General features: G+C 45.9%; 1 protein-coding gene across 1 annotated transcript; it reads left to right on the top strand.

Annotated features, from left to right (window-relative positions):
- The first annotated feature begins 2,639 nt into the window (after nt 1–2,639).
- Nucleotides 2,640–25,219, top strand: LOC146356436 (vomeronasal type-2 receptor 26-like). Its single transcript, XM_084832631.1, has 3 exons — nt 2,640–2,897; nt 21,495–21,621; nt 23,953–25,219. The coding sequence occupies exons 1-3, from the start codon at nt 2,847–2,849 to the stop codon at nt 24,852–24,854; spliced, it is 1,080 nt and encodes a 359-aa protein (XP_084688757.1). The 5' UTR covers nt 2,640–2,846; the 3' UTR covers nt 24,855–25,219.
- The last annotated feature ends 1,642 nt before the right edge of the window (nt 25,220–26,861 follow it).

The raw sequence follows: 26,861 nt of genomic DNA, 5'->3' as shown, positions 1-26,861 counted from the left end.
AGTGGAGCCGGCCGGGCAAGATTCTGGGGGGGAGGACCAGATCACCTCCCCCCCATCGAGGATTCCGGGGGGAGGGACAGAGTGCCTCCCCCCCACCGCGAATCACATTTGCGAAAAGGTAAGTGACTTTCGTAGATCCCTAGTGTGTGTGTGTAATTAAAAGGTGGTTATCCCTTTTTCACTGCCTTCCTGTTGATTGGTCCTCATGAAATACACTTCTTTGGAAGGCACTTAACATGCAGATTCCACAAATAACAATGGTTTCCACTGTGGTTCAAAATCGGGAGATTATGTACGTCCATAAAGCTTTTTTTATTCAAAGAATTAGGCTATTTTCTTCATCGATATACTATAAAGGATTATTTTTAATATCAATGAAGTCAAGTCTAATTAAACAAATATGATCTATTGCAAATCGAATTGAAATGAAATATGAACACAGACACAAAAATATCTGTACACCTTTAGAAACAGAGGTGCAGGCCAAAGTATAACACATGCCAGTAACATACGGCTGGAAAACAAATCATGATGAGATTAAGAGACACCTACAGTTGAAAGTAACCCAGTCAAAGTTTAGTTATTGCTGAGAAAGGAAGTCCTGAGCTGTTACATTTAACAAAATAACATTTACATATTCCACGTATAACAAACATGCCTGGACAGCGAGCGCTTACTGGTTAAAAATAACCAGCAGGCAAACCGGAGGTCCAAGGACTGCTCATGCAGCTGCACCAATTCGACCCCTCCAGCCCCGAGAAGCAATTCCTGAAGGATGTTCACAAGGACATCAGGACTCTAGACTTTGCTTCCTGGTATGCACCACTCAAGACTGCACAGCCTAGGATCCCAGTCCATTTGTGTTCAGGGTGCAAGCCTCATTTTACCATCTGATGCTCACTTTGCAGTCAGATGAGCCTCCAAGCTATGACCAGCTGTACATTCTTGACACTGAGGAGGCCACTACGTCTCTCCTTGATCACGCACAGAACAGCACACTATGCTGCGCCTTGCTGGAGTCACTCACTAAGCTGCTACTCAGTGTTAACCCATGTGCTACTGAGTACCGGCATGCCAGTGAAGTCCTTGAGTACGAGAACTCGGCTGCACTTGCTGCTGGGCATGCGCCTACATATGTGTCACTGTACATCAATCAGGACCGCAGAATGATGAACACTGTGGCTCACTCTGGACATTAATACGTTCCCCGTGTCTCTGATATTGCTTCTGCGTCTGTTAGCTGGGATGGCTTTCCTCTGGCTGATCATTCTCTGGTGTTATACCCTAAATATGGAGAGTGCTACAAGATCAATGTGGAGAGTCAGGGAAACCCTTTGGTTGATCCTATGCTGCACTTTCACAGTGAGGGTGGATGGGGTCCCGGCAGGGCACATGTTGCAGCTGGGCAAAACAAGTTGGCATCTGTCGGCCTATGCCTCTCTTCTGCCACGGACTGCTCTAGATTCCCAAGAGTCACTTGCTCTCATTGGCAAACCTCAGGATTCAAGTGGTCGATGGGCCAGAAGATGGACGTTCCATTGGCCACCCTGGAGTTGACATCAAGAACCGTGTTTTTAAGGAAGTGTTGTAGAAATAAACAATGAAACACTTGGAATGTTTCAATAAGCACACCTAGATAACTTCACCCTTTACTTAGACTTTATTTTTTGCCATGGGCTGTGTTCGCAAATCATCAGCTTTTGGAATATGATTTACTTCTTCTTCCCAAAGAAGATTATGCAGAGTTCTGAGAAACTCACTGGGTAGTAATAACAGGGGGAGATCACTGAGTTGTATGGCGGCCACCATTTGTTCTTTGACGCTGGTAATCCTGGCTTATCCAGCACCAGAAGTGCAATCAGGAGGGCTGGCAAAGGGAGCAGGGCTGGGAAACTCCCCCAAGTAGTGTGCACATTCATGTGCATCAGGGATGGGGAAGAAGTGGCCCTTCTGAACTTCTTGGACTGCAGCTCCCATCATTCCTCCCCATAGCTGACTATGCCAGCTAGGGCTGTTGGATTCACAGTCCAGAACTATCTGGATGGCCACTCGTTCCCAGCCACTGGTTTGTGTCTTAGGAGATTTTCTTGATCTTGGCTGTTTTGTGTGAGTTTCTCTAATACAGTTCAGGCCAGGCTCACCTTTCCCCCATGCCTGCCCATGCAAGAAGATGGAGCCGCGTATGTGACTCTTTGCAGACATGTTTTTCTCCAGCTCTGCATCTGCGCCTCAAGCCACTCAGAGAATCCCTGAAGTTGCAGATGTGAAGCTTCCCCTGTTCATTATCAAAAACACAGTGATCTCTTCTGATTCTTGCCAAAGCTCAAGAGATGTTTTGTTTTCTGTTTGCCTTGGAGACCAAGCAAGCAAGCATCAGAATCAAAGGCAGCACCAGGAAACCTCTTGTACCATTCCTGAAAAGCTTGGTGCATAAAATATCTCCTGTGCTCCCAAGAGCCTGGACTCAGATTTAGGACAGGCTGAGATGGCCATGCCTGTGCTGTGTACTTGAGTATATCTCCCCACCCTCCTGCTGCTCTTGGCTCAGAATTTGATGTATTTGCAAAGACACTGCAGCCTCGATCTTGCAAGACTTTTGTCACGTCTGCTGATTAGCTGGCTGTGGAGGTGAAAGGAACAGTCAGAACAGAGGAATAGCAAGAGGCAGGCAGAGCCAGAATGACACCGTTACTGCTGCTGCTGTTGCTCCTGCTGCCTTATGCTGCCTGTCAAGTGCAGAACACAAAATGCTTGAGGTCTCAGAAGGAAGAGCAAGTGGAAGGATCACATTATTACCGGCCAGGAGACTACCTCATTAGCGGAGTCTTGTCTTCACAGTTTTTTACATGTCAAGAACCATACGTTTTCTCCAAGTCCCCGTTAGCCAGGGTGGTCATGTAAGTAATGATGATTTAATGCTTCCAAACCCACACTGCAGTTGTCCCCTTTTACTGGAGACTGTCCATCTTTTCTGGTATCTCTCGTTATCCTGGTAAATTGCTCTCCTGACTGTTGCCCCTCTGTGCTTTTTGATGATGAATTCAGAGCTCCATTAAAATGAAGGCATCATTTAGTTCAGTACAATCATATGTGACTGGATAAATGGGTTTCTCTTGCACTGTTTCAACCAAAAGAACAAACACCCTCTTTGCCTTTTAATGCTGTGATAAGACACAGGCTGGAGCTGGGGTGGTTCTTTCTTGGGAGTGGTCCAAATGCAGGTGCCCACCCACAGGTTCCTTCTCCAGAGGAATTACAGAGCCATAGTTGTGGTCCTGTGTGAAGGCTGAGCACCTTTCCTCCTCATCCTCTACAGTACTTGAGAGTAAATCCTACTGCACTCTGTGGGCTTTACTTCTGAATAAATGAGGTCCTTCTCTGTCTCTCTCTGTCTGTCTCTCACTCTGTCTCTCTCTTTCTCTCTCTATATATATATTACAGGCATTAGACCCATTCAAGATAAAATACAAGACACAGTATCAGGAGACAGGGATGCAGTTTCTTCAGTTTAGCTAATACAATGAATCATCTGACCGCTTATATGCATGGCAATTAGAAAATAATTAGCCACCTGTTTGGTGAGATATGGGATCTTATCTCAAAGACAGTGAATGCCCAATCTTAAATCAGAATGTCCTGGGAAGTTAGTCACAAGAGGATACATCATATGATATCTCAAATCAGAATAAAAATGGCAATATCAGAGTATGGCTGTCAGAGTTTCAGGGACTCCTGCTTTACATAGACATGACCTGCTTTGGAATGGACTTTCCCAAAAACTGCCTTGAAATGCTGCTGTTGCTAAAACATAAAGTATTGGAAGGATGAATGTTCGATGGGCCTCTTTATTCTTAGGTGGCTTCAAAGAAGAGGGTGAAGTACCACAACTGGGCATAATCCCAGAGGGTCACAGAGGGAACACGTTCTGCTGGGCAGGAGTGTAGCTCCTGTCATTCAGTATCATAAAATCTCTGAATCCAGACCTGAAAAGCTGGTTGTTGCTCCTACATTAGAAGAGATTCAAGTGAAACACCAGTTGAGGTAATCTTTTGTTTTCTGCAAAGATTGCCTGTACTGGACAAAAGGCTTATTTTTATTTTTATTTATGTATTCATTTCTATTCTACCCAATAGCTAAAGCTCTTGGAAAGATTTTTGGGGGATCTGTTCATATAATATAGGGTATTAGAAATTGGAGAATTAAGAATCCCTATAATCTGTCTCTAAATTTGGTCCACCTATATCCATTAATATCAAATATATGGTCAGATACGCCTCTTGTACTATTAATACATAGATCTATATTCCTTTTCTCCCATCCCCCTTAATATAAGAAGGCTCAAGATTATGAACATCTGCAATTCTATTAAGGACTGGTTAATATTCCAGAATGGCTGACTGGCTGGTGTGGAAATTCTTTGTTTTTGAATGCTGGGTTTAAATGGGATGAAACCCTACAAATGCCTTATAGTTTTTCTGAGGCATAGTATATACTACACCTTCTCCCTTACCTAAGATGGCAGACTGTATTCCCAGAGCAGCTGTACAAACAAGAGATATGATCCTCCAAAGTAGCCCATTTTCCTCCTTAAGGGGGAAAAAATCCGACAAAAACTGGCAAAGTGCTAGAGTTCACTGACTTATCAAAATTTAAACTGCTAGAAAAAAAAGCAATTTCTTACCAGGACTACCTCAAAATGGCCACAGGCACTCCACAAATACACTTCTCCTCCACGGCTAAGTTTCAGACTGGGCTGTTGGCCATTTTCTCAATATGGCCCATAGAATTTACTCCCCCCCCCACTCCTGAATTTCTGGTTAGAATAGAACATGATTCATTCAGCTCCCCCCTCCTCAACTGGAGTGGCCCAGGAGAAAAGGCCCTTCTCTTATTAGGTACTCAACTTGCTTCCTTTGGCGGGGGCTTCTGGAGTAGGACTGCTAAAGGTGATCTCCAGATCTGGTCAAGTGTATAAGGGAGGAGAGGATCCTTCAGGTAGCAAACTAAATAAATTATATGTAGGTCTGTATCAGTAATTGAATTCAAACGTTGAGTGTGTGGTCCTTCACACTGGTCATGTTTTACCCTTGGACCAACTGGGTTGCAAAGGGGAAAATCCAAACTCCCAGTAGGCTTCTGGATTAATTGAGGAAAGTGGTGTTTATTGGCTTTTTCTCCTTCCCATGTGAAGATGGAACACTCAATTTCATCACAGGAGCAAGCATCCATCCCAGGCCCGGCCTTAGAGGTGGGCGAGCTGGGCGGTTGCCCATGGTGCAAGGTGGGGGGGGAGCAAGCTAAGCCATACAGGGCGCCAAGCTGAGCTGAGAGGCTGTGTTTTTTGAATGTACTGTCCACAGTCAGCTAGGGGAGCAAAAAGCAAGTGTCTGTAACCTTCCTTTCAAGGTTCTACAGATGGTTTGAGTCCTAACAACCTGTAGAACTAACAGAGTGCTTATCAATGGGATCTTCTCAAACTGGGGAGAGGTAAGGAGTGGGGCACTGCAAGGCTCAGTCCTGGGCCCAGTGCACATCAACATTTTTATTAATGACTTGGATGAGGAGGTGCAGGGAATGGTGATCAAAATTGGGAGGGATAGCTAACACCCTGGAAGACAGAAGCACGCTTTAAAGTGATCTTGATAGGCTGGAGTGCTGGACAGAAAACAACAGAATGGAATTTGACAGGGATAAATGCCAAGTTCTGCACCTAGGAAAAATAACCCAAATGCACAGTTACAAGATGGGGGATACTTGGCTCAACAATATTACAAAGGAGTAGGATCTTGGAACTGTTGTAAATCACAAGCTGAATATGACCGAACGATGTGATGAGTCTGAAAAAAAAAAGCCAAATGCCATTTTGAGCTTCATTAATAGAAGTATAGCTTCAAAATCAGCTGAGGTACTAGTTCCCTTCGACTCGGCACTGGTTAGGCCTCATCTTGAGCACTGTGTCCAGTTCTGGGCGCCACACTTTAAGAAGGATGCAGACAAGCTCGAGAGGGTTCAGAGGAGAGCAACAAAGATGATCAGGGGACTGGAAACAAAGCCCTATGAAGAGAGGCTGAAGGAACTCAGCATGTTTAGCCTTGAGAAGAGAAGAGTGAGGGGAGATAGGATAGCGCTCTTCAAGTACTTGAAAGGCTGTCACAGAGAGGAAGGCCAGGATCTCTTCTCAATCATCCCAGAGTCCAGGACATGGAATAATGGGCTCAAGTTACAGGAAGCCAGATTCTGGCTGAACATCAGGAAAACCTTCCTGACTTTTAGAGCAATATGGCAATGGATCCAATGACCCAGGGAGGTGGTGGGCTCTCCCATACTGAAGGCATTCAAGATGAGGCTGGACAGCCATCTGTCAGGGATGCTCTGACTTGGATTCCTGCATTGAGCAGGGGGTGAAATCGATGGTCTTCTGGGCCCCTTCCAACCCTACTATTCTATGATTCTATGATCCCTGTATTAGCTTTACAGCATGTTTCATTTTCTCTTTCCATTTTGATGTTATTTGAGCCAGTTAAAGATCAGTGGAACACCGGTTTACTTTCAGGCAACATTACTGAATGCTTAGCGCTTCAAATACTGTACACGTTATAATGTTATAAGTGTTGGGAGATGCATATCTCCCCTTCATACTTCTCATATTCATTACAAGGGACACCAGTGTAAACATGAAAAACATCTCTGTTGCTTCAAAATGTGAATTGATCCTTGGAAAGGCTTTTGCTTAAGACCCTATTGGAGACAGCTTCCAGACAACGTACAATGTTTGCCTCCACCTCAGAATTTGAGACCTGCTTATAGCTAGGGATGTATGAGGATTTTGTTTCAGTTTGTTTTTAATCAGTATTTTCCCAATTCATACCTCCCAGACTGAACACACACTCAAAAACAATCTTCAGTCAATGTCTATAAGTTTCCAACCTTGCAATGAGATTTGTGGACCCAAAGAAAAGTGTTTGATAGTATGCATACATTTGAAAAATGCACACGCAAAATGCGTACTTTTGAAAAATGCACGCAAACACACTTCAATCAATGGGAGAAGAACGTATACATTTCAAAGATGTGACTGCATTGGGAAAAGTTTATATCAGCCACCTTTTTTGAACTCAGAGTGTGGTTCCTGGCAACTGAGCTCAGAGGAGCATGTTTGCCAGAACCAAAAATTCCTATGGCCACCTGGACAATGTCTAGCGGCCATAGGATTGGGTTCTAAGAAGATTGCGAAATGTATCATTGAACATGGTTGGCAGCTGACACAGAAGAAGGCCAAGTGTTTGTTTGGCTAGTTCCCATTCAATCCCTGCCAAAAGAAGCTGGGATTGCCAGGACTGGGGGACGGGGCCTCTGAGCCTGTGGATTCTTGGCGACTGTCCAACCATGCTGACCCCTCATGCCAACCCTGATTGTACTCTTCCCCAGACTGATTTCTCCCCCGGCAACTCCCGACCATTCCAACACTTGAAGCCAGAACTGATGATGGTCCTCCTCCATCCTTACATTTGGATGCCCGGCCTCCCATTGCAGAGCTCCACTGCTGCCACAACTCGCCTCTAATACATACTGCAGAGGACAAGTGTGCCCAGTGGGCACAGGCACTGAAGGGTGAGAGCTGAGCCCAACCAGGGCTCAGCTTTCTATGCACCTGGCCTCCTGTCCCCTCCCAATTCACACCTGTGGGATTTTGTAGATGCTCGACATGGAGGAAATGTGGAGGGAGAGGTCAGATTCAGCCCCTTCCAGAACAGCCAGCAGGTGATTCTTCCTCCCACAGCTGTAATGTGGAATGTTGCTTCCCCCCCCCCCAGCAAGGAGCTGCAGCATGGCGTAGGATGTGGCTCTTCCTTTGAAGAAGGACTTGTAGATGTTGTAGCCCAGGGTGATGTTGGGTAAGAGCCTGGGGTTCTGGTTGATCTTCTGAATGGCAAACATGAAGGTCAGGATGTGCCAGTACCTTGTATCTTGCAAACTGCACAACAATAAATAAAAATAAAATCCACTGCCTCACGCTGGCCTTCTCCATTAAATGAAAACAAATCTCAATTTCTTTCTTTTATGCTCCTAAACAGTTTTTCATGCAATTTAAATCTCAGAAGAGCCGATCATCACATAATGCTTTGAATGTCTGTAGGGGGCAGCATACCTACCTGTGTTGAAAGGTAATTAAGTATCCATTTACCTGATAAAAGAAAAGATGGAGATATTGGTACCCCATTCCTCGAGAGGGGATGATGTTGACAGATTTCAAGGAAGAAGTATCTATCTATCTATCTATCTATCTATCTATCTATCTATCTATGGATCAATATTCTCTCTCTCTCTCTCTCTCTCACACACACACACACACACACACACACTAGTGTGTCCTTTGTTAAGGCTTATCAGTAACAAACAATCATTCCGTTATATAAAATGGAAATTGGGGTTGGGGATCATTTGGAAACGTTTCACCAATGTTCTTGAAATGTACAGGCACCAGGAAGGAGTATTGGGTTTACATACCATGAAATTTCCAGGTCTGTTGGTGAAATATTAGGAGAAAAGAGCAGTATAAAGAGAAAAAGGAAACAAACAAACCACTCTCTCTGTCAAAAGTGACTTTGAGAGTTCATATCAGCTACCTTTTTTGGACCAGAGTTTGTTTAAAAACCAATGTTTTATTTTAAAGACGAAAACATGGATGATTTCCTCTTCCTCATGTATTGGGAATAGTCGAATGCTATTCAACAACCACCACGTTTTTAATGGGCATGCAAGTCAATAGGAGTGCCTGTCACTTGTTGATTCTGAATGTTAAGGAGGAAGCAGAGAAAAGCTGCAGCCTTTGCAGGCCTTGTTTTAATTGCAGTGGTCATTTTGTTTTCTGCATCATGCCATCTTTTCTGGTGTTTGGGGTGGGGGGAGGAAAATGGCCACTGCCATTAAAAAAAGAAAAAAAAGAAGAGTTGCCTCATTTGCCAGGGGTATCTACAGGGAAAATTCTCTGGTGGGACATTTAGTGGGTATGTACTGACCAATCATATGACAGAAAAGTAGGCTGGGGTATTAGAAAGCAAGTAAATGCTTTGAAGAAAATGCCAGTTACAGATCTTGGTGTGTATGTGTGTGTGTGTGTGTGCTCGTGCTTGTATGTCTGCATTTTTGCTTCTTCTTGCCTGTATAGTTCAATGTGTTGCAGGGGATTTTACTTCTGGTGTGAGTTTAGCTTCACACTCTCCTTTCCCCCAATGATCTTTAAATCAATTCTCTTTTAGCTTCGCAAAGTTGTGTTACTGAATATCACCCACAGAGGTTTTAAAGTAACTAATTTGGGGAGGGGGAAGTTGTAGATTAACAGTGCCCTCCTACCCATGTTGTTTTGGAATTTAGAAATAAAACTAATGATTATTTTATTATTTTGCTTGTTTGCTTGCTTTTTTCTCTTTAAACTGCTCTTTCTCTGTCAGAAGTTCACCAATAACTGGAAATGTCACAGTAGGTAAACCCAACACTTCTTCCTGGCACCTGTAAATTAAAAAAAAAAAAAAAAATTGGTGAAATCATTCCAAATAATCCCTGAACCCAATTTCTATTTTACATGATGGAATGATTGTTTGAACTGATAAGCCTTAACAACAGACACACGATGAAATCTGTCAACATCCCCCCCCAAGGAATGTGGTATAAATATCTCCATCTTTCTTTTTATCAGGGTTATGGATACTTCATTTCCTTGCAACATGTGAATGTTTTCTGCCCCCTACGAAATTCCAAAGCATGATGTGATGATTGGGTCTTCTGAGATTTAAATTGCATGAACAAGGATTTAGGGGTATGAAAGAAAGATTTCTTCTCATTCAGTGGAGAATGATAGCACGAGGCATTGAATTCAATGCTTGTTTATTGTTTTGCAGTTTGCAACCTACACGGTTCTGGCATATCCTGTTCTTCTTGTTTGCCATTCATGAGATCAACCAAAACCCCAGACTCTTACCCAACATCACGCTGGGCTACAACATCTACAAGTCCTTCTTCGAAGGAAGAGCCACCTCCTACGCCATGCTGCAACTCCTTGCTGGGGGCGAAAGCGACATTCCACATTACAGCTGCGGGAGGAAGAATCACCTGCTGGCTGTTCTGGAAGGGGCTGAATCTAACCTCTCCCTCCACATTTCCTCCATGTTGAGCATCTACAAAATCCCACAGGTGTGAAGTGGGAGGGAACAGGAGGTCAGGAGCATAGAAATGGGAGCTGAGCACTGGTTGGCCCAGCTCCCACTCTTCTCTGCCTGCGCTACTGGGCGTGCTTGTCCTCTGCAGTGTCCATTGGAGGTGAATAGTGGCAGTCAGCAAGAATCCACAGGCTCAGGAGGTCCCGTCCCCCAGTCCTGGCAATCCCTCCTCTTTTTTTGGCAGGAATTGAATGGAAACTGAGCAAAACAAGCATTAGGCCCTCTTCTGTGTCAGCTGCTACCATGTTCAATGACACATTTGATGATCTTCTTAGAGAGCCATCCTGTGGCCACCAGATGTTGTGTAGGTGGTTGTAGGAATTTTGGGGTTCTGGCAACCACGCTCCTCTGAGCTTGGTGGCCTGAAACCACAGTCTCCATGCCACCCCTGCCTCCTGTAGCTGGCGCCAAGGGAACTGATGGTCTCAGTTGCTTTCAACTGTACACCTAAATTATTTTTCATGCAATTTAGATTTCAGAAGAGCTGATCATCACATAATGCTTTGGCCATTCATAGGGAGCAGCGAACATACCCATGTTGTAAAGTAATTAAGTATCCATTCACCTGGTCAAAGGAAAGATGGAGATATTTTTACCCATTGGGCTCGATGGTCTTTTGGCACCTTCCAACCCTACTATTCTGTGATTCTATGAATCTATGAACCACTCTGCTCATAAGACAGAGCATGGAGGGGCAAAAACAGGCCGTTCCTTGGGCAGGGTTGGCTGAAGACCACAGAAGCTGTTTTAGACAGCTTCCAATGTGATCTCCAGCCCCATTCCTGCCCCTTCCCCAAAGCTGCATTGAGACGCGTGAAAACGTGGATCTAAGGCAAAGTGCAGCATGGAGGGAATCCTCTCCTCTGTGCTGCTTCTATCCTGTATTGGATCGGAGGTCGCCTCTGGCTTCAGGGGAGGTGGCTTCACTCGAGGCAGGGAGGACATTAACTTCCATCGACTGGTTCCTGAAGTGATTCACTACAGTATTTTGAATGTGTGAAAAGCACTCCCATGCTCCTCTGTGGCTGCTGCACCATAAGTGACCCTTGGGATATTTTTGTCCTCCCCCTCCAAATATCCCAAGTGGTGTTTATGGTCTCCCACACCTTTCATAGAGACAGACATTTTCTTAGTTACTAGCAATTTCAGGTTAATAAATATTTGAACTTCATCCAGAAAGGAAAACAATACTAAACTACAGTCTCTGACTTTACTTTGCTCCCTAGATCAGTTATGGCATTACTACTCCTTTTTTGAATGACAAAACTCAGTTCCCTTTTGTTTATCGGACGGCCCCAAAGGAAGAAGCCCAGTACTCAGGGATCGTCCAGCTGCTCCTGTTTTTCAGATGGACGTGGGTCAGTCTCTTGGCTCCAGACACTGAGAACGGGGAGAGGTTCCTGGGTGCCTTGACACCCCTGATGATCAGCAGTGGGATTTGTGTCGCTTTCTCAAAAAGGCTACCACAAAATATTTTACATCAAATCTCCCAGATTGGCCTATCTGACTTGGGGAAACAAGTGAAGGTCATTGTTTACTATCCACACTCCTACTATGGCTGTGTTTCATTGATGTTGATTCAAAGAACACTCAAAAAGAAAGAAACTGGGGCAAAAGTTTGGATCACACCAGATGTTCCGGACATAAACCTCAACTTGTCCCTTCAGCCTTCTTACTTCCAGTTCCTCCATGGTTCTTTGTCGTTCATAATGAAGAGTCCAAAAATGACAAAATATGACTACTATGGATCATATTCCTCTGCTCTGTCACTATTTTGGGATGACACCTTCAACTGTTTCAATTCAACACATGTTTTCTCCATGAAAATTTGGACAAGATGCAGAGAGAAAGACAAACGGGTGACGCTGCCCCAGGAGGAGATCGAGAGAGTCCTGTCTCAGGACAGCTACATTACTTACAGCAGTATCCATGCTGTGGCCCATGCCTTACATGCTGCATATTCCTCTCCATCCAAACGGATGTTGATAGTGCATGAAGGAGAAAGGTGGGAACATCAAAGGCTGCAGCCCTGGGAGGTATTCCCTTTTTTCTTTGGCAACACCTCCATTAAATTAATGATGAAGATAACCAAAGGTGTAATAGGGTACAGAATCTTTCCTCCTGTGTGGCAGTGCAGGCACCCAATAGATGTTCGTTGTCTGCCACAATTATATCCCCAGATAGCTTCCTTGCTCCAAGAAGCCCTTAGAAATGGAGCCCCAGACCCGCCAGAACCAGTTGTTTTTTTCTTGTGAAGCAGTGTAAGGATGTACTTGCTTGACTTAGCTGTGAGCCTAATGCTTTCATTGTAGAAGATCTAGTGGGATCCACTTCGGTTATTGTGGTGTGACGAAGTGGACAAGGTGTTTGCTGTACTTCTACATGTCGTCCTAATAAAAGCTGGCTGTGGGGGACAGGTATGACCAGGTGGGTGCAGCCTGTGGTAAATAGGGATGTCACTAGGACCCACCTTCTTCTTGGAGCTCGATGGCTCCAGCCACCCAGGGCCCCTTGACCCTGGATGCCGAGCTGTGTGGTGCTGACAGTCCTGCTTGCTTGGCAGCTGGGAACTGCCCCGTGATGTCACCACATGCATCCCAACCACTCTCACTGTCTCCTCCTTGCAAGGAGGAGATGGCAAGCATGGCTGGGGCATGCACAGCACTGAGGGCTCATCTTGCCCTGTCAGCTGCCAAGGAAGCCGTTCACAACCGGCAGGGCCAGGATGAGTCCTCAGAGCCCAAGCCTCTCTAGCCAACTCCTCGTCATGAGGAGGAGATGGCTAGTGTGGGTGGCTGATGGGGTGAGGCGAGCTGGGATGCCAAGTGGGATAGGGCTCCTGGAGCTCCCCCAAGCCCTGGATGGTGGTGAGCTTGGCCATCCCTAGTGGTTAATACCCCCTCATGTGAGGGGTAATGCCTGCTTCTCATAACGGAGCAGTAATGTCACCATATCTTCTGAAACTTGTTCGGGACTCTAGGGTTTTGGATAGGACTGTGCACCCCTGCTGACTGAATCCTGAATAGTGAAGCAAAGCCGGCTGCTTCAGAGGTGCCTCAGTGTGTTCCGAAGTGGATCGTAACAGCACCGAGGTGCCCCGAAGTGAAGTGGTTCATCTCCAAGGCTCCTCGGTCCCACTTGGATATTTGGAGGCATTCTGATGCCTCTTGAAGCCCAGACAGCCTCTCTCTACAATGTAGCAACTTGAAAAAGATAAGGGAGGGGGAGAGGAGGAGGAGGGGAGAATGAGCTTTGGCAAATGACAACTCTAGTTGACAAATAAGGGGTGAACGCACAACAGCAGTCTCCAATCAGTGACAGTGGTGTAGGGGGGTGGGCGCAATGCTGGAGTGGATACATTGGAGAGATCAGCCTGCTTTCGTTTCATTGTGTGAGAGAGAGCACTGATGAGGTGGTGGTTTTGGTTTATGATGTTTTTTTAGAGAGAGTTGGGTAGATCTACATAGTGTGCATGTGTTTGTAGATTCCTCTTCCTTCCCAATTCAACTACTTTCCTTCTTTCTTGTGTAGATCCTGTATTTAAATAATTAAACATTTTAAAAGTACTGAGTTTGAATTTCCCCCTTTCTGTGCCTGTTTCTTTGTTGTCCCTGCCCCCCCTTCCCCCTTCTCTAATACGTTTTACACTTCGTTCTTTTCATAGGGTCTTAGAATCATAGAAGAGTAGGGTTGGAAGGGGCCTATAAGACCATGGAGTCCAACCTCCTGCTCAATGCAAGAATCCAAGTCAAGAAGAGATCCTGGCCTTCCCCTCTGTGACATCCTTGCAAGTACTTGAAGAGCGCTATCCTATCTTCCCCCAGTCTTCCCTTCTCAAGGCTAAACATGCCCAGTTCTTTCAGTCTCTCTTCACAGGGCTTTGTTTCCAGTCCCCTGATCATCTTTGTTGCCCTCCTCTGAACCCTCTCCATTTTGTCTGCATCCTTCTTCAAGTGTGGTGCCCAGAACTGGACACAGTACTCCAGATGAGGCCTAACCAGTGCTGAGTAGAGGGGAACTAGTATTTCCTGAGATTTGGAAGCTATACCTCTGTTAATGCAGCCCCAAATAGCATTTGCCTTTTTTGCAGCCACATCACACTGTTGGCTCATATTCAGCTTGTGATTGACAACAATTCCAAGATCCTTCTCGCTTGTAGTATAGTTGAGCCAAGTATTCCACATCTTGTAACTGTTCATTTGGTTTCTTTTTCCTATTCTTTTTGCTATTTGGGGATGCATTAATAGAAGCATATCTTCCAAATTCCAGGAAGTACTAGTACTCAGCACTGGTTAGGCCTCATCTGGAGTACTGTGTCCAGTTCTGGGCACTGAACTTTAAGAAGGATGCAGAAAAGCTGGAGAGGGTTCAGAAGAGGGCAACAAAGTTGATCAGGGGACTGGAAACAAAGCCCTATGAAGAGAGACTGAAAGAAAGAGAGACTGAAAGAGCCCATGACCTAGGGAGGTGGTGGGCTCTCCCACGCTGGAGGCATTCAAGACGAGGCTGGACAGCCATCTGTCAGGGATGCTCTGACTTGGATTCCTGCATTGAGCAGGGGGTTGGACTCAATGGTCTTGTAGGCCCCATCCAACCCTACTATTCTATGATTCTATGATTCTATGATTCTATGATTCTATGATTCTATTCTTTCTTGCCCAGTGCTCTAGCCCATCAAGAACACTTTGATTTTTTTCTTCTTCTCTTTGAGGGTATTAGCCATCCCACCCAATTTCGTGTGGTCTGCAAATTTGATCAGCATTCCCTGCACCTTCTCCTCCCAGTCATTAATACAAATCTTGAAGAGCACGGGGCCTAGGACTGACCCCTGCAGTACCCCGCTTGTTACCTCACCTCAGTTTGAGAAGGTCCCATTGATAAGCACTCTTTGAGTCCAATTCTGTAGCTTATCGGCTTGATGCCGATAAGTCTGATTCTGTAGCCAATTGGCTTTTCTTGATTGTTTATTTAAAAAGCACACAGAGAAAGAATTAAAAACTACTGTATCTTTCCTTCCCTTTCCTCTTTAGCTTTTCTTTAGCTTCTACCCCACCCTTCTCAATTCTCAACCATTTGTTTGCCCTTACTTTCATTGCATCTAGATTTTACATGCACGCACACACACATGGACACACTTATTACTCTTCTGTCCTTGTTCTTGGATCCACCCACCCCTCCACCCTTCTCAATTCTTGTATTCCTTCTCTTCCCATTTTTGATCTCTTCTCCCTTAAAAAAAAAATAAAAAATCAGAGAAAAGCCCCTTTCTCTTCTGTAGTCTTTCCCCCTTGTTTGTAAGTAGTCCAGTGGTTGCTTTCCTTTCACTCTTCTCTCTGCCTCTGTCTCTGTCTCTGTCTCTGTCTCTCTCTCTCGCTTGCTCTCTCTCACTCTCTGTGGATTTGTTGTTCTCAAGCAAGCAGTGTGTATCAACACAGTTGATCGTGTTGATCAACACAGTCCACAGTTCAAAAAACAGTGGGCAAAGCACTACACTCACATTAACATCTGTTATTTCAATAATTCAATACTACACTGTGTTCCAAAGCAAACAAACCCAATATGAGGCATCTTCAGGGTCTTGTTGGCAGGGGCAGAGGTGGACGAGGTGTGGCTGGGATTACCAGCTCCGGTAGGCAAGCTGGCTCTCCCCCAGTCCAGATAGTGGGTCCTGGTGCAGTAGGGCTGCTGAGTGCGGAGGCAAGTTTCAGTGCTCAGAGGTCACTGATCGAGGAGGCACTTCCGAGAAATGTACAGCAGAGATTAGGGATAGTGATCTTCTCCATTTTACCACCAAACTTCTCTGATTATTATCCTTCTGACTTTGTTCTGGGTTCCTGAAAGCAGCACATTTTACCAGTCCCTAGCAAAAGAACGTCCAGGTTGAAATATCTCAATTCTTGGCAGCTGGGATCTGCTCCAGGTCTGCTGACAGTTCCAGAAATTTCATGCACCTCTGTGCAACCAGTGAAAGGTATAACTCTTTGCTTTGAGAGTTTTTCTGAAAAAAATCAAATGTCACCTGCTCTCTGCACAGAAACTACTAGGCTAAACTGTCCAAAATTTGGCAGGTGGAATCCCCTCAATGGGGGATGCCAGGTCCCCTAATTTCATACATTTATCATCAACTGAAAGCCTGATGGCCATGTCTATTTTCCAGTGCAAGTCAATGAAAAAATGTACTATAAGAATGTTTCGGATATCCAACTCTCGCTTCAGTTTTGGATCCAAAGCAAAGCGGATGGGGTCAGAAGCTGTCCGAAGCAAAGCAGGGCTGCTTGAGAAGGTCCAAAGTGGCATCCAAACCATAAAGGAGGGGGGTCTGTTCACAACCCTAGTTTTAGATAACTACTGCCAGTCGTAATACCTCCTTTTTGGCTAATGGTCTCAAGAGGGGCAAGCAGCCCAGTTTCAGCTCCTGATTGTCTAGTCTCATTTGATTTGGATTTCTCCTCTGCTTATGTGACTGAATCAGTCTTGGTCTCATGACAGATGACCTTCCTCAAAAGAAACAAGGGGAAAGCCATGCTATTGATTCTACTTGATCTCCAATCTGCTTTTGATGCCATCAACCCTCGTATCCTTCTGGGCCTTCTACCCTGGTGGGGGAGGCATTGCACTCTCATTCCTTTGCTACCTGCAAGGGTGGATTCAGACATTAATATTTGTTGTTCATTCTTTGACCTCTTGAACTGTGCTTCCCAGAGTGTATATGACCATTTTTCACCAGTGTTATTTACATTTGGGTGACCATCCCCTCCCCGTAGTTATCTGGCTACCTTCCCGGTGTGTTTCCTGAGTATCCTACCCTCCATCTTATGAAAAGTCTCCTGGAGCTCACTCCTGGCTTCTGCTCGAGCATCTGAATTAGGCCCCCAGCCATAGAGAAAGTCCATGGAGGCTAGAGTGTTTCCCACAGTGGAGAACACTCTACCCAGAGGCTCTATGGTCATGGCCTGGAAGTTTTCTGGAGCCTCTTGAAACCACTGGGGAGCCTCCAGATGAGACGGTAAGCCACCGCTGGCCCCTCACACTTTCACAGGGGGTGGTTAGTCGGGGTGGCTTGCTAACAATGGGGAATGTGGTTTTCTCCCCCACATGACATGCTAAGCTGCTGTGGTTAGCAGAAATTCCCTAACCATCAGTAGGAATGTCCAGATTTGGTTTAAAAATGTCTGCAGATTATCAGGTGTCTTTAGTTTTGCCAACTGTCCATTGATGGAGTCCAAAGTATGTACCAGAATTTTGGTCCCCTCCCCACCCTCCAAGTAAAAAAACAGTGGGGGGGTCTGCATGTCTCCGGAATCTGTGCAACTTGGAAAAAGCAAATCCAATCTCACCTGAATCGATTGAGGATTATTCTGACATCCCTAATTGTGACTGTGAACACCCAAAGGATGGCATTCTGAGCCCAGATGGGATGTGCACTGACCATCAAAGATTAGAGCTCAAAGTGATGAGGCTTAAGATAATGATAGTGATGAGGTATAAGATATTGACTATATTTTCATGACTTCTACATCTGGGCTGTTTTCTCTACCATTCTAGCTTCACACTTTCTTAAGAGAAATTAAGTTTTCTAATGCTTCCATGGGCGGACTCTATCTGGATATGACTGGGGAACTGGCAGCAGACTACGATATTGTGAATTGGGTGATGTTTCCCAATGAGTCGCGCACTAGAGTGACTATTGGGAGTGTGAAGAGACAGGCATCTCCAGACATGAAACTGACCATTAACTGGGAAGCCATTGCATGGCCCAGGCATTTTAATCAGGTAGGGGAAAGGATTTGTGTCCTATTATTGGCTTGTGACATCTCTTAAGCTCTAATAATATCTGCCCTGTTCTGTGTGTGTGTGTTTTTTCCTGGCTTCTAATGACATGTTAGGCTACATGGCTATCCAGTCAGTTAAACACAACTCCCATTTCATACTGAATTCAAGTGTCAACGTAGGAAGCTGCGCCTAAACCTATGGGTTCATCTAACAAAGTAATGGTGAAACTGACTGGTAGCGGCTCTACATGGTTTCAGGCAGGAGATATTCCAGGCCTACCTGGAGATGCCAAGCATGCGTGTAAAGCAAGTACCTTACTAGTGAATTATGGCCCCAGTGTGGGTAAAATCAAATTGAGTTAAAAGAGGTGGTATGGATTGTAAGTGCAGAGACAAGGGGGGGACCATAAGAAATAACACAATGCCCAGTTGGGGCAGTACACTCTGGAGGCAGAGCAATACTAGGATATCATGACAGCATTCCTGTTCAGGGTTAGAACCAGTTGCTGAGAACACCCCCCCCCCCAGCCAAATAAGCACCTCTCCATTCCGAAAGAGTAAAATATCTCCCGGATCTGAACTTGGCCAAAGAAGGGTGAATCCATCACAGAGGACAAAGCTTTTACTGTACTTCCATCCCAGCTCAATGCATGTATAACCCAGGACTGTCAGCAGGAAACGGCTTGCCTTGGTCCTCATCTGTCTCTACTCTTTGGACTTCCAGCTCTTACTCTTCCTGGCCTCTCTCTTGCCTATCTCCCCTATCCCATGTATTTAGCAGATAATCTAGCTTGGATTTATTGCTCGTCCCTGGCCTCTCGCCCTGACCCATTTCCAGAACATCATCATCCTGTTCGGATGGAGCAAATTGGGAGCAATAGCACAGGAAGACTGAAGTTCCTCTAAACTTGAGTAGTACAGAGGTCAGAAAGGAGGCTTGGAGGTGCCAGGTGGGCCTTCCTTTGAAGACAGCTGAGAGAGTTCTGGTGGGCCCTCAGATGAGAACCGGGGCAGGCCAGAGAGACAGCACCTCACCTGTTTTAAAAGTGCTTCTGTGGCTCCCAGTCAGCTTCAGGGTGCAAATTAAACTGCTGATACCTTTGAAGCCCTTCACAGTCTAGGCTCTGGGTATCAAAGCTTAGGACTGTGCACAGCCCACCCAACCCGCTTCGGAAGCCGACTTGCAAGTCCCGAATCTGTCCCGACCCGCCTAGTCCTGGTCGAATGCCAGGTTGATCCACTTCAGGCACCAGATCTGAAGCAACATCTAGAGACTTGAAGAGAGTGGTGGGGTGTTTCATGCCACTGAATGAAACAGGGCCCCCCAACTGTTGCTGCTACCACCACAGACCCCCCACTCCTTACCTCAATGTGTCACGAGTGCCTGCACTCATTGGCCTCTGTGTGAGAGTTGCCTGATTTTGTTTTGTTTTTTTTAATGGTGACTCCTCTTAGCGGAAGAAGAAGAGTCACCATCTTGAAAGAAGATGGTGACTCTCTTCCAGACAGTGATGGCTGCATGTGATACCCAGGAGATGAAGTAAGGAGTGGGGAGCTCACTCGTCTGGATGGTGTTTCTGTCCAGATAGGGCCAAAGAAATCCCAAAGCACCTGAGAGACATCTATCCCACGTTGGAGTGTTTTGGCTTGTTCCAGTCCAGACACGTTCTAGAAATCCACCACTTCAGTCCGAAGCACCTCAATACACTCGGGATTCAGGATTCAGACTTAAGCAGTGCACAGCCCTAGTCAAAATGACGTCCTCCACATGAGTCTTGGATATGTTCTCTTGGAGCATCTCATGACATCTCCTCCAAGTGGCTCAACCCCCTGAGATTTGGCTGGTTGACAATTGGCAGGAAGTCATTTTCTATTGTGGCAACATCCCTGGAGATTTTGGTCTCCCATGAGACACAACCAGGAAGTCCTTTCTTCTCCAAGGGGCTTTTTAGTCATTTCATTGGGATTTTTATGAAGTGATAATTTTGGGTTTACTTGTTTGTTTTTACTTAGTGCTAGGAATGTTGGAGAATTCTGCCACGGACTCCAGTGGGGCTGGATTCTTTAGAAGCCCCGGAGTCCATGGCAGAATGGGGCAATCCCCCCTGCCACCCTGTGGAATCCCCCCGGGACGGAGCCTACCTGGTGGCAGTGGTGTCTCCAGCGGCGGCAGCGGCGGCGTCTCTGACAGTGGCAGCTCTGGGTTGTCTTCCAGATGCTGCTGTGCTGAGGCCGCAAATGGCGGTGGCTATGCCGGCCACCATTTGCGTCCCTGCCAAGCTGTGATAGGCTACGTAAGTATCTACATAGCTTATCACGGCAAAAGGTAGGGATGCAAATGGCAGCCGCTATGCCATTTGTGTCCCTGCCTTTTGCCGTGATAAGCTACATAGATACTTACATAGCCTATCACAGCCTCCGCAAGGACACAAATGGTGGCCGGCTGGGTAGGATTCCAGGCGGAGGGACGGAGGGCATCCCCCCCACCATGGACGCCCCGGATTGGAAAGGTAAGTACTTTTTGTACATCCCTACTTAGTGCCTTTATTCATTTGATAAGATTTTATTCTGTGGTTTGGTACAGTGGAGTCTGGTGTCTCAGGTTTCAGTTGGGCTATGAATTCAGTCTGAGTTTTAGTCAGAACACCTAGAACTCTAAAATAGCTATCCAAGGTTTGTTGTTGTTCAGTCGTTCAGTCGTGTCTGACTCTTCGTGACCCCATGGACCATAGCACGCCAGGCCTTCCTGTCCTGTGCTCTCTTCCGCAGTGTGCTCAAGTCCATATGCATTGCATCAGTGATGCTATCTAGCCATCTCATCCTCTGCCGTCCCCTTCTCCTTTTGCCTTCAGTCTTTCCCAGCATCAGGGTCTTTTCCAGAGAGTGCTGAACTTATTTGGGAGATATAAATCCACCATATACTGCCGTCAGTGTCTCTAAATCCACAATGGACCCCCCCCCTCTTAAAAAGCCTTTCCTTTTCCAGCTGTGGCATCAGGCTTCCAATCCTTCCTTTTCCTTCTGCACTGCCACTGAAGATCAAAATGGGGAAGAAGAGAAGGCCTTTTCAGAGGTGGTGCTATCCTCCCACGAAAAGCTCATCTCCCTCCCCCTATTGTTCACCAGGATTGCATGCATATGTTTTGAAGCTTGTAGTTTTATTGGTGTTGCTTGTAATTTCTGTTATTTTACCATTGTCCCTCTGTCTATTTCATTGTCATACCTTTTCCCCTTCAGTTTTTACATCTCCTTGAGTACATGTATAGTAAAGGTGGCATATAAATTTTGAAAGAGACAAACAGACCAAATACCTCCATGCCATGTGATGATGCATAAATAGTGCTTCCCTGAAAGAAAGACCTGGGTTCACTTCTCTATTTCACTTAGGGTCACTAGCGCTAGAGATCCAGTTGGGTCCTCTCTGAAGTGTATGACTCATTTCCATAGGCAGAACTATTGATAATGATAACACTGTTTCCTTGATGCTCCTTCTCTTTGCTGCTAGACCGTGCCTCGTTCCAGGTGCACAGAGAGCTGTCACCCCGGATATGCCAAGGAGGTCCAGGAAGGAGAGCCACCTTGCTGCTATGCTTGCGCTCCATGCATGGAAGGAACAATCTCCATTCAGGAAGGTGGGTGACATCAGAGGAATGGGAGTTCCCTTGGGAAATAGGGCAACTATTTGAGTACACCCAATAGTCTCCTCAGCCCTATTTTGATTCTTCTTTTAAAACTCTTGAGCAAAACATTCCATGAGTAGGTAAGAGAAGAACGCTTTATGAATGACTGTTGCTCCTAGTTGAAAATATCATGGGAATTCCTTGGAATTAGACAGACTGAAGAAGCAATGGGAGGGTTGGACTTGGACAAGAGAGACCTGAGTTCAAATCCTTGCTCAGAGATGGGGCTTGCAGTCATGGGCTATTCACCACTGTTCAGCCTAAAATATCTCAGGGCGCTATGGTTTATTCACCCAGCCATTCCAGCACATGGCGTGATTACAATGATTACAATGATCCATTGCACTGAATGCTTATTTTATTTGTTATTAATTGCTCTTCTTCTTGAGTTCAAATCCCTGCTCAAAAATGGGGCTTGCGGTCATGGGCTATTAACTAACACTCTGCATAAAATACCTTAGGGTGCTATGGTTTTGTTATTCTGGTTCATATGTCACTGTGATAATTTTTTTGGATGTGCAGACTCAAAAGCATTTAAATTTTTACATTAAATATTCATACATTATTGGAACAGATGGTGAAGGAATTTTGATCTCTGACCCCTACTTCAGTATTTTTAATTTCCACCATTAATCTCATAAAGTGCATGGAAAGAAATGACCGGGGGAGTCAATCTTTGGGGTGCATGGCAGGGAGGATGCTTAGTGCACAATTTTCCTGGTATAAATCATGCCCCCCCTAAAAAAAGAACCACTCTGATTTTTCCTTGATTGGGACAGGGCTGTAAGTAGAGACATGGTGGGCCTTTCTCCATTATATGTAGAGAATTGTTTGCACTGTGCTGCAATTCTGTGGCAGGGAAGTAGGGAGTCCCTGGCAGAAAAGGGGATGTGGAAATGCTCCATCCCCAACTTTCTGGGGATCAGAGCACTGCCCTGCCCAATGTTGATCAGTCTTCTGTTCCTTCAAACCCCTTTATAAAACTTTAGTAAAAATAAATGGAGGGCTTGATGTAATTATCCGGATTTGAAACTTAACTAGGAGTCCCACGAGCACCACCTTGTTGTGGAAAGGTGCAACATAATTTGAGTAAATAAATACATAACAAGCCGATCCTCTACCATATAGCTTAACGTGGCTTACAAGACCATTATGAAGAGAAAACAGGATAACCACACAGAAACCCTTTACCCTAAACAACATTGGTATAAACTAGGGGTGTATGAAACCCCGCTTACCTGGTTCCGCTGGGTTCGCAGGTGGGGGGAGGCGATCTGTTCCTCCGCCTGGAATCCTGCTGGGCTGGCTTCGCTCAGCTTCGCTGGGCTGGCTGCGGAGCCGCTGGCTGGACCAACCTGCAGCGGAGCCTCCAGCCACTGCCACCATTTGTAGGGGATGCCATTTGTGCCCTTTCCCCTCCCCGTGATAGCCTATGTAAAAATTTACATAGCCTATCACGGCTAAAGCAGGGACGCAAATGGCGTCCCCTACGCAATTTGCGTTCCCGCTTTAGCCGTGATAGGCTATGTAAATATTTGCATAGCCTATCACGGCAAAACTAAGGGAATGAAAATGGCGGTGGCTATGGAGGCCACCATTTGCATTCCCTTTTTTTCCCGCCGTAATAGGCTATGTAAATATTTACATAGCCTATCACGGCAAAACAGAGGGGTGCAAAGGGCATAGTGGCCGCCATTTGCACCCCTCTGTTTTGCCGTAATAGACTATGTAAATATTTACATAGCCTATCACGACTACCACAGGGATGCAAATGGCATCCCTGCATTAGTTGTGATAGGCTTCGTAAGTATTTACATAGCCTATCACGGCTATATGGAAGAAGCGAATGGCAGCCACAGATGCAGCCGCAATTCACAATGCAGCGTGCACAGCAGCGGGTAGGTGCTCTGTTCTGGGCCCATTTCACGGGGGGGGGGGGCAGGGGGGTGTCTTTCCGCCACAGATTTTGGGCGGCCAAATGCGCTGGCATTCGGCCTCACCAAGATCCGTGACAGAATTCTCCGCCATGCCTAGTATAAACACACTCCCTTCTGCATATTTAAACAAGGTAGGAAGCTGTCTTTATTTCATATCAACCCAGCAATCCATCTAGCCCACTCTTCTCTGTTCATCTCTGTCTGACTAAGGCTCTGTAATGTTCCAGAGATTCTGCTTTCCTGGCCCTGCTACTAATGTCCTCCTTTGGTGATGTGGCCACAGATTACAACTCCATCAAACTAGGGTTGCTGTGAATCCTGCTCAAGTCACTCTCCTTCTTCTCAGATGCTGACCATTGCACCAAGTGTCCAGAAGATCAGCATCCAAACAAGAACAGAGATCAGTGTGTCCCCAAGGATGTGACCTTCCTCTCCTATGAAGAACCTTTGGGGATTGTCCTGACTTCTTTTGCTCTATTCTTGTCCTTATCCACAGGCTTTGTATTAGGAATCTACATGAAATGCCAAGAAACTCCAATAATCAAGGCCAACAACCGAGACCTCTCCTACATTCTCCTCATCTTCATCATGTTTTCCTTCTTGTCCTCCTTCTTGTACATTGGTCGGCCAAGGAAAGCGACTTGCCTTCTCCGACAAACAGCCTTCAGCATCATCTTCTCAGTTGCCGTTTCTTCAGTGTTGGCCAAAACCATCACGGTGGTCTTGGCTTTCCTGGCTACAAAACCAGGGAACAAGGTGAAGAAATGGCTGGGGAAGAGTCTTGCAAACTCCATTGTAAGTTCTTGTTCTAGTGTCCAAGTTGTTATCTGCACTACCTGGCTGAAGATCTCTGCCCCATTCCCTGACTCTGACATGCACTCCCAGCCTGGACAGATCATCCTGCAATGCAATGAAGGATCTGTCACCTTGTTTTATTCTGCCCTTGGCTACATGGGCTTCCTGGCTGCCATCTGCTTCATGGTGGCTTTTCTGGCCAGGAAGCTGCCTGGGGCCTTCAATGAAGCCAGACTGATCACCTTCAGCATGCTGGTCTTTTGCAGTGTTTGGGTGTCCTTTGTGCCCACCTACCTGAGCACCAAGGGCAAATACATGGTAGCCGTGCAGGTCTTCTCGATCTTGGCCTCCAGTGCTGGGTTGTTGGGCTGTATCTTTATTCCCAAGTGCTACATTATTGTACTGAGGCCTGATCTGAATACAAAGGAGCATATCATGTTTAAGACAATCTAGCGTTTCTGATCCATAGAAGTAAATCTGTGGAAGAAGATTTGGCAGAACTTTGGAGGAGATACTATTTTGGTGAGATCATAGTTAACCAAGGCTTTTGATGCACTAATAGCTTCAGTTTCATAGTCTTCATGCTTCTCTAACAGCAAATAGCCAAATCTGCAGTTTGGGTCTCTCACTCTGCCACTCACAGCCATCCACATCTAAGGTATTGGTGAGGCTGGAAGTATCGCATACCCATATTGTCTAACTAATACATCTGTTTAAAGTGTGGCCCTTAACAACTGCAGAGTACCAGCATATTCCAGCTTGAGTGCACATGGAAAGCCCAGCATGCAACATATTAAATGGATTTTTGTTGGTTGGTTAATGGGATTAGTGTATTGTATTTGATTTGCTTGCTTCAAAGTTTTCATGCACTTTTTGTCATTAAGACTTATTCTAAGAGAATGCAGGATTTTTATTTGGTTCTTCCATTTCATTTCTTGTCATTGTTATCTAAGGTCATCACACATTTACTGCACAGAAATGATGCTTTTGATCAGAGGGAATTCTTTATCTCGAAGGAGACAGTCTCCCAAACAGAGAGATATTTGCTATGGGATAATCCTATGCTCCATTTTTGGTACCAGGCCATTTATAGTTTAGATCCTAAAATTCTCAGCCTGAGATTTTGGGCAGCTACCAGTGGATGCTGGTGGCTCTGATTTCAATGGAGCTGTGAACCCATTCTGGGTTTCAGACAGAATCAGCCAGAACTCTAAAGGAGGAATCCAACATGTTAAACCAGCATAGATTCACAGCTTCAGCAAAACAGTAGCCACCAGCCTCCACTGGGAGCTGTTGCCTGTCTCCACAGACAATTGTGGTACAAGTTGGCTCAACAAGTTGGCTCTAGGGATGTATGAAAGTCACTTACCTTTTTATGAAATTGATTCAAGGTGGGGGGGAGGCGCTCTATCCCTCCCCCCGAAATTCTGGCTGGGGGGGGAGGTGCTCCATCCCTCCCCTCCGAAATTCTGCCCGGGGGGGGAGGCACTCTGTCCCTCCCTCCCGAAATTCTGGCCGGGGGGGGGAGGTGCTCCATCCCTCCCCTCCAAAATTCTGGCCGGGGGGGGGAGGCACTCCGTCCCTCCCTCCCGAAATTCTGGCTGGGGGGGGAGGCGCTCCGTCCCTCCCCCCCCCGAATCCTGGCCGGCCTGGTCCCCAAATGGCGGCGGCCGTAGCCGCCGCCATTTGCGTCCCTGCAGTCAGCCGTGATAGGCTAATTAAATGTTTATGTAGTCTATCATGGCTGATTTAAAATAAAACAACAACAACGTGCATACGCAAATAGCGGCGCCCATGGGCGCCACCATTTGCATTCCTTATTTTGACACGTATTAGTCTACGTAAACATTTATGTAGACGAAGACGGCGAAAATAAGGGGAACGCAAATAGTGTAGTGTCTACGCTATTTGCGTTCCCTTATTTTCGCCGTCTTCGTCTACGTAAATGTTTACGTAGACTAAGACGTGTCAAAATAAGGAATGCAAATGGCGGCGCCCATGGGCGCCGCCATTTGCGTACAAACATTTTTTTTTTTTTAATCAGCCGTGATAGGCTACATAAACATTTACGTAGCCTATCACGGTATTTTTTAAAAATCTAGCCGAGATAGGCTACGTAAATGTTTAAGTAGCCTATCACGTTTTTGTTTTTTTTTAACTGGAAATGGCGGTGGCGGCAGCCGGTCAGAAGACTGGTCGCCACAGCTGCCGCTGCCGGAGCCACCGCCACCGCCAGGAAGATTCGCCCAAGGTAAGTCCCATCCTGGGGGGGGGGGGCGGGGGGGCAGACCGTTTCGCCACCGACTTCGGGGGGCCGAATGCTCTGGCATTCGGCCTCCCTGAGATTCCTGGTGAAATTCTCTGACATCCCTAGTTGGCTCAACTTGATTCAGTGGAAGAAAGTTTCATAATGTACAGAACTCAACCAGGCTGTGTTGTGAGATTCATCCTCAAGGTGTA

This window comes from Heloderma suspectum, chromosome 2 (assembly GCF_057233095.1).
Source record: "Heloderma suspectum isolate Gila_16-S chromosome 2, 16-S_ref, whole genome shotgun sequence".
Lineage (NCBI taxonomy): Eukaryota > Metazoa > Chordata > Lepidosauria > Squamata > Helodermatidae > Heloderma > Heloderma suspectum.
The sequence above is the reverse complement of the archived record's forward strand: the minus strand, read 5'-3'. Positions and strand labels throughout refer to the sequence as shown.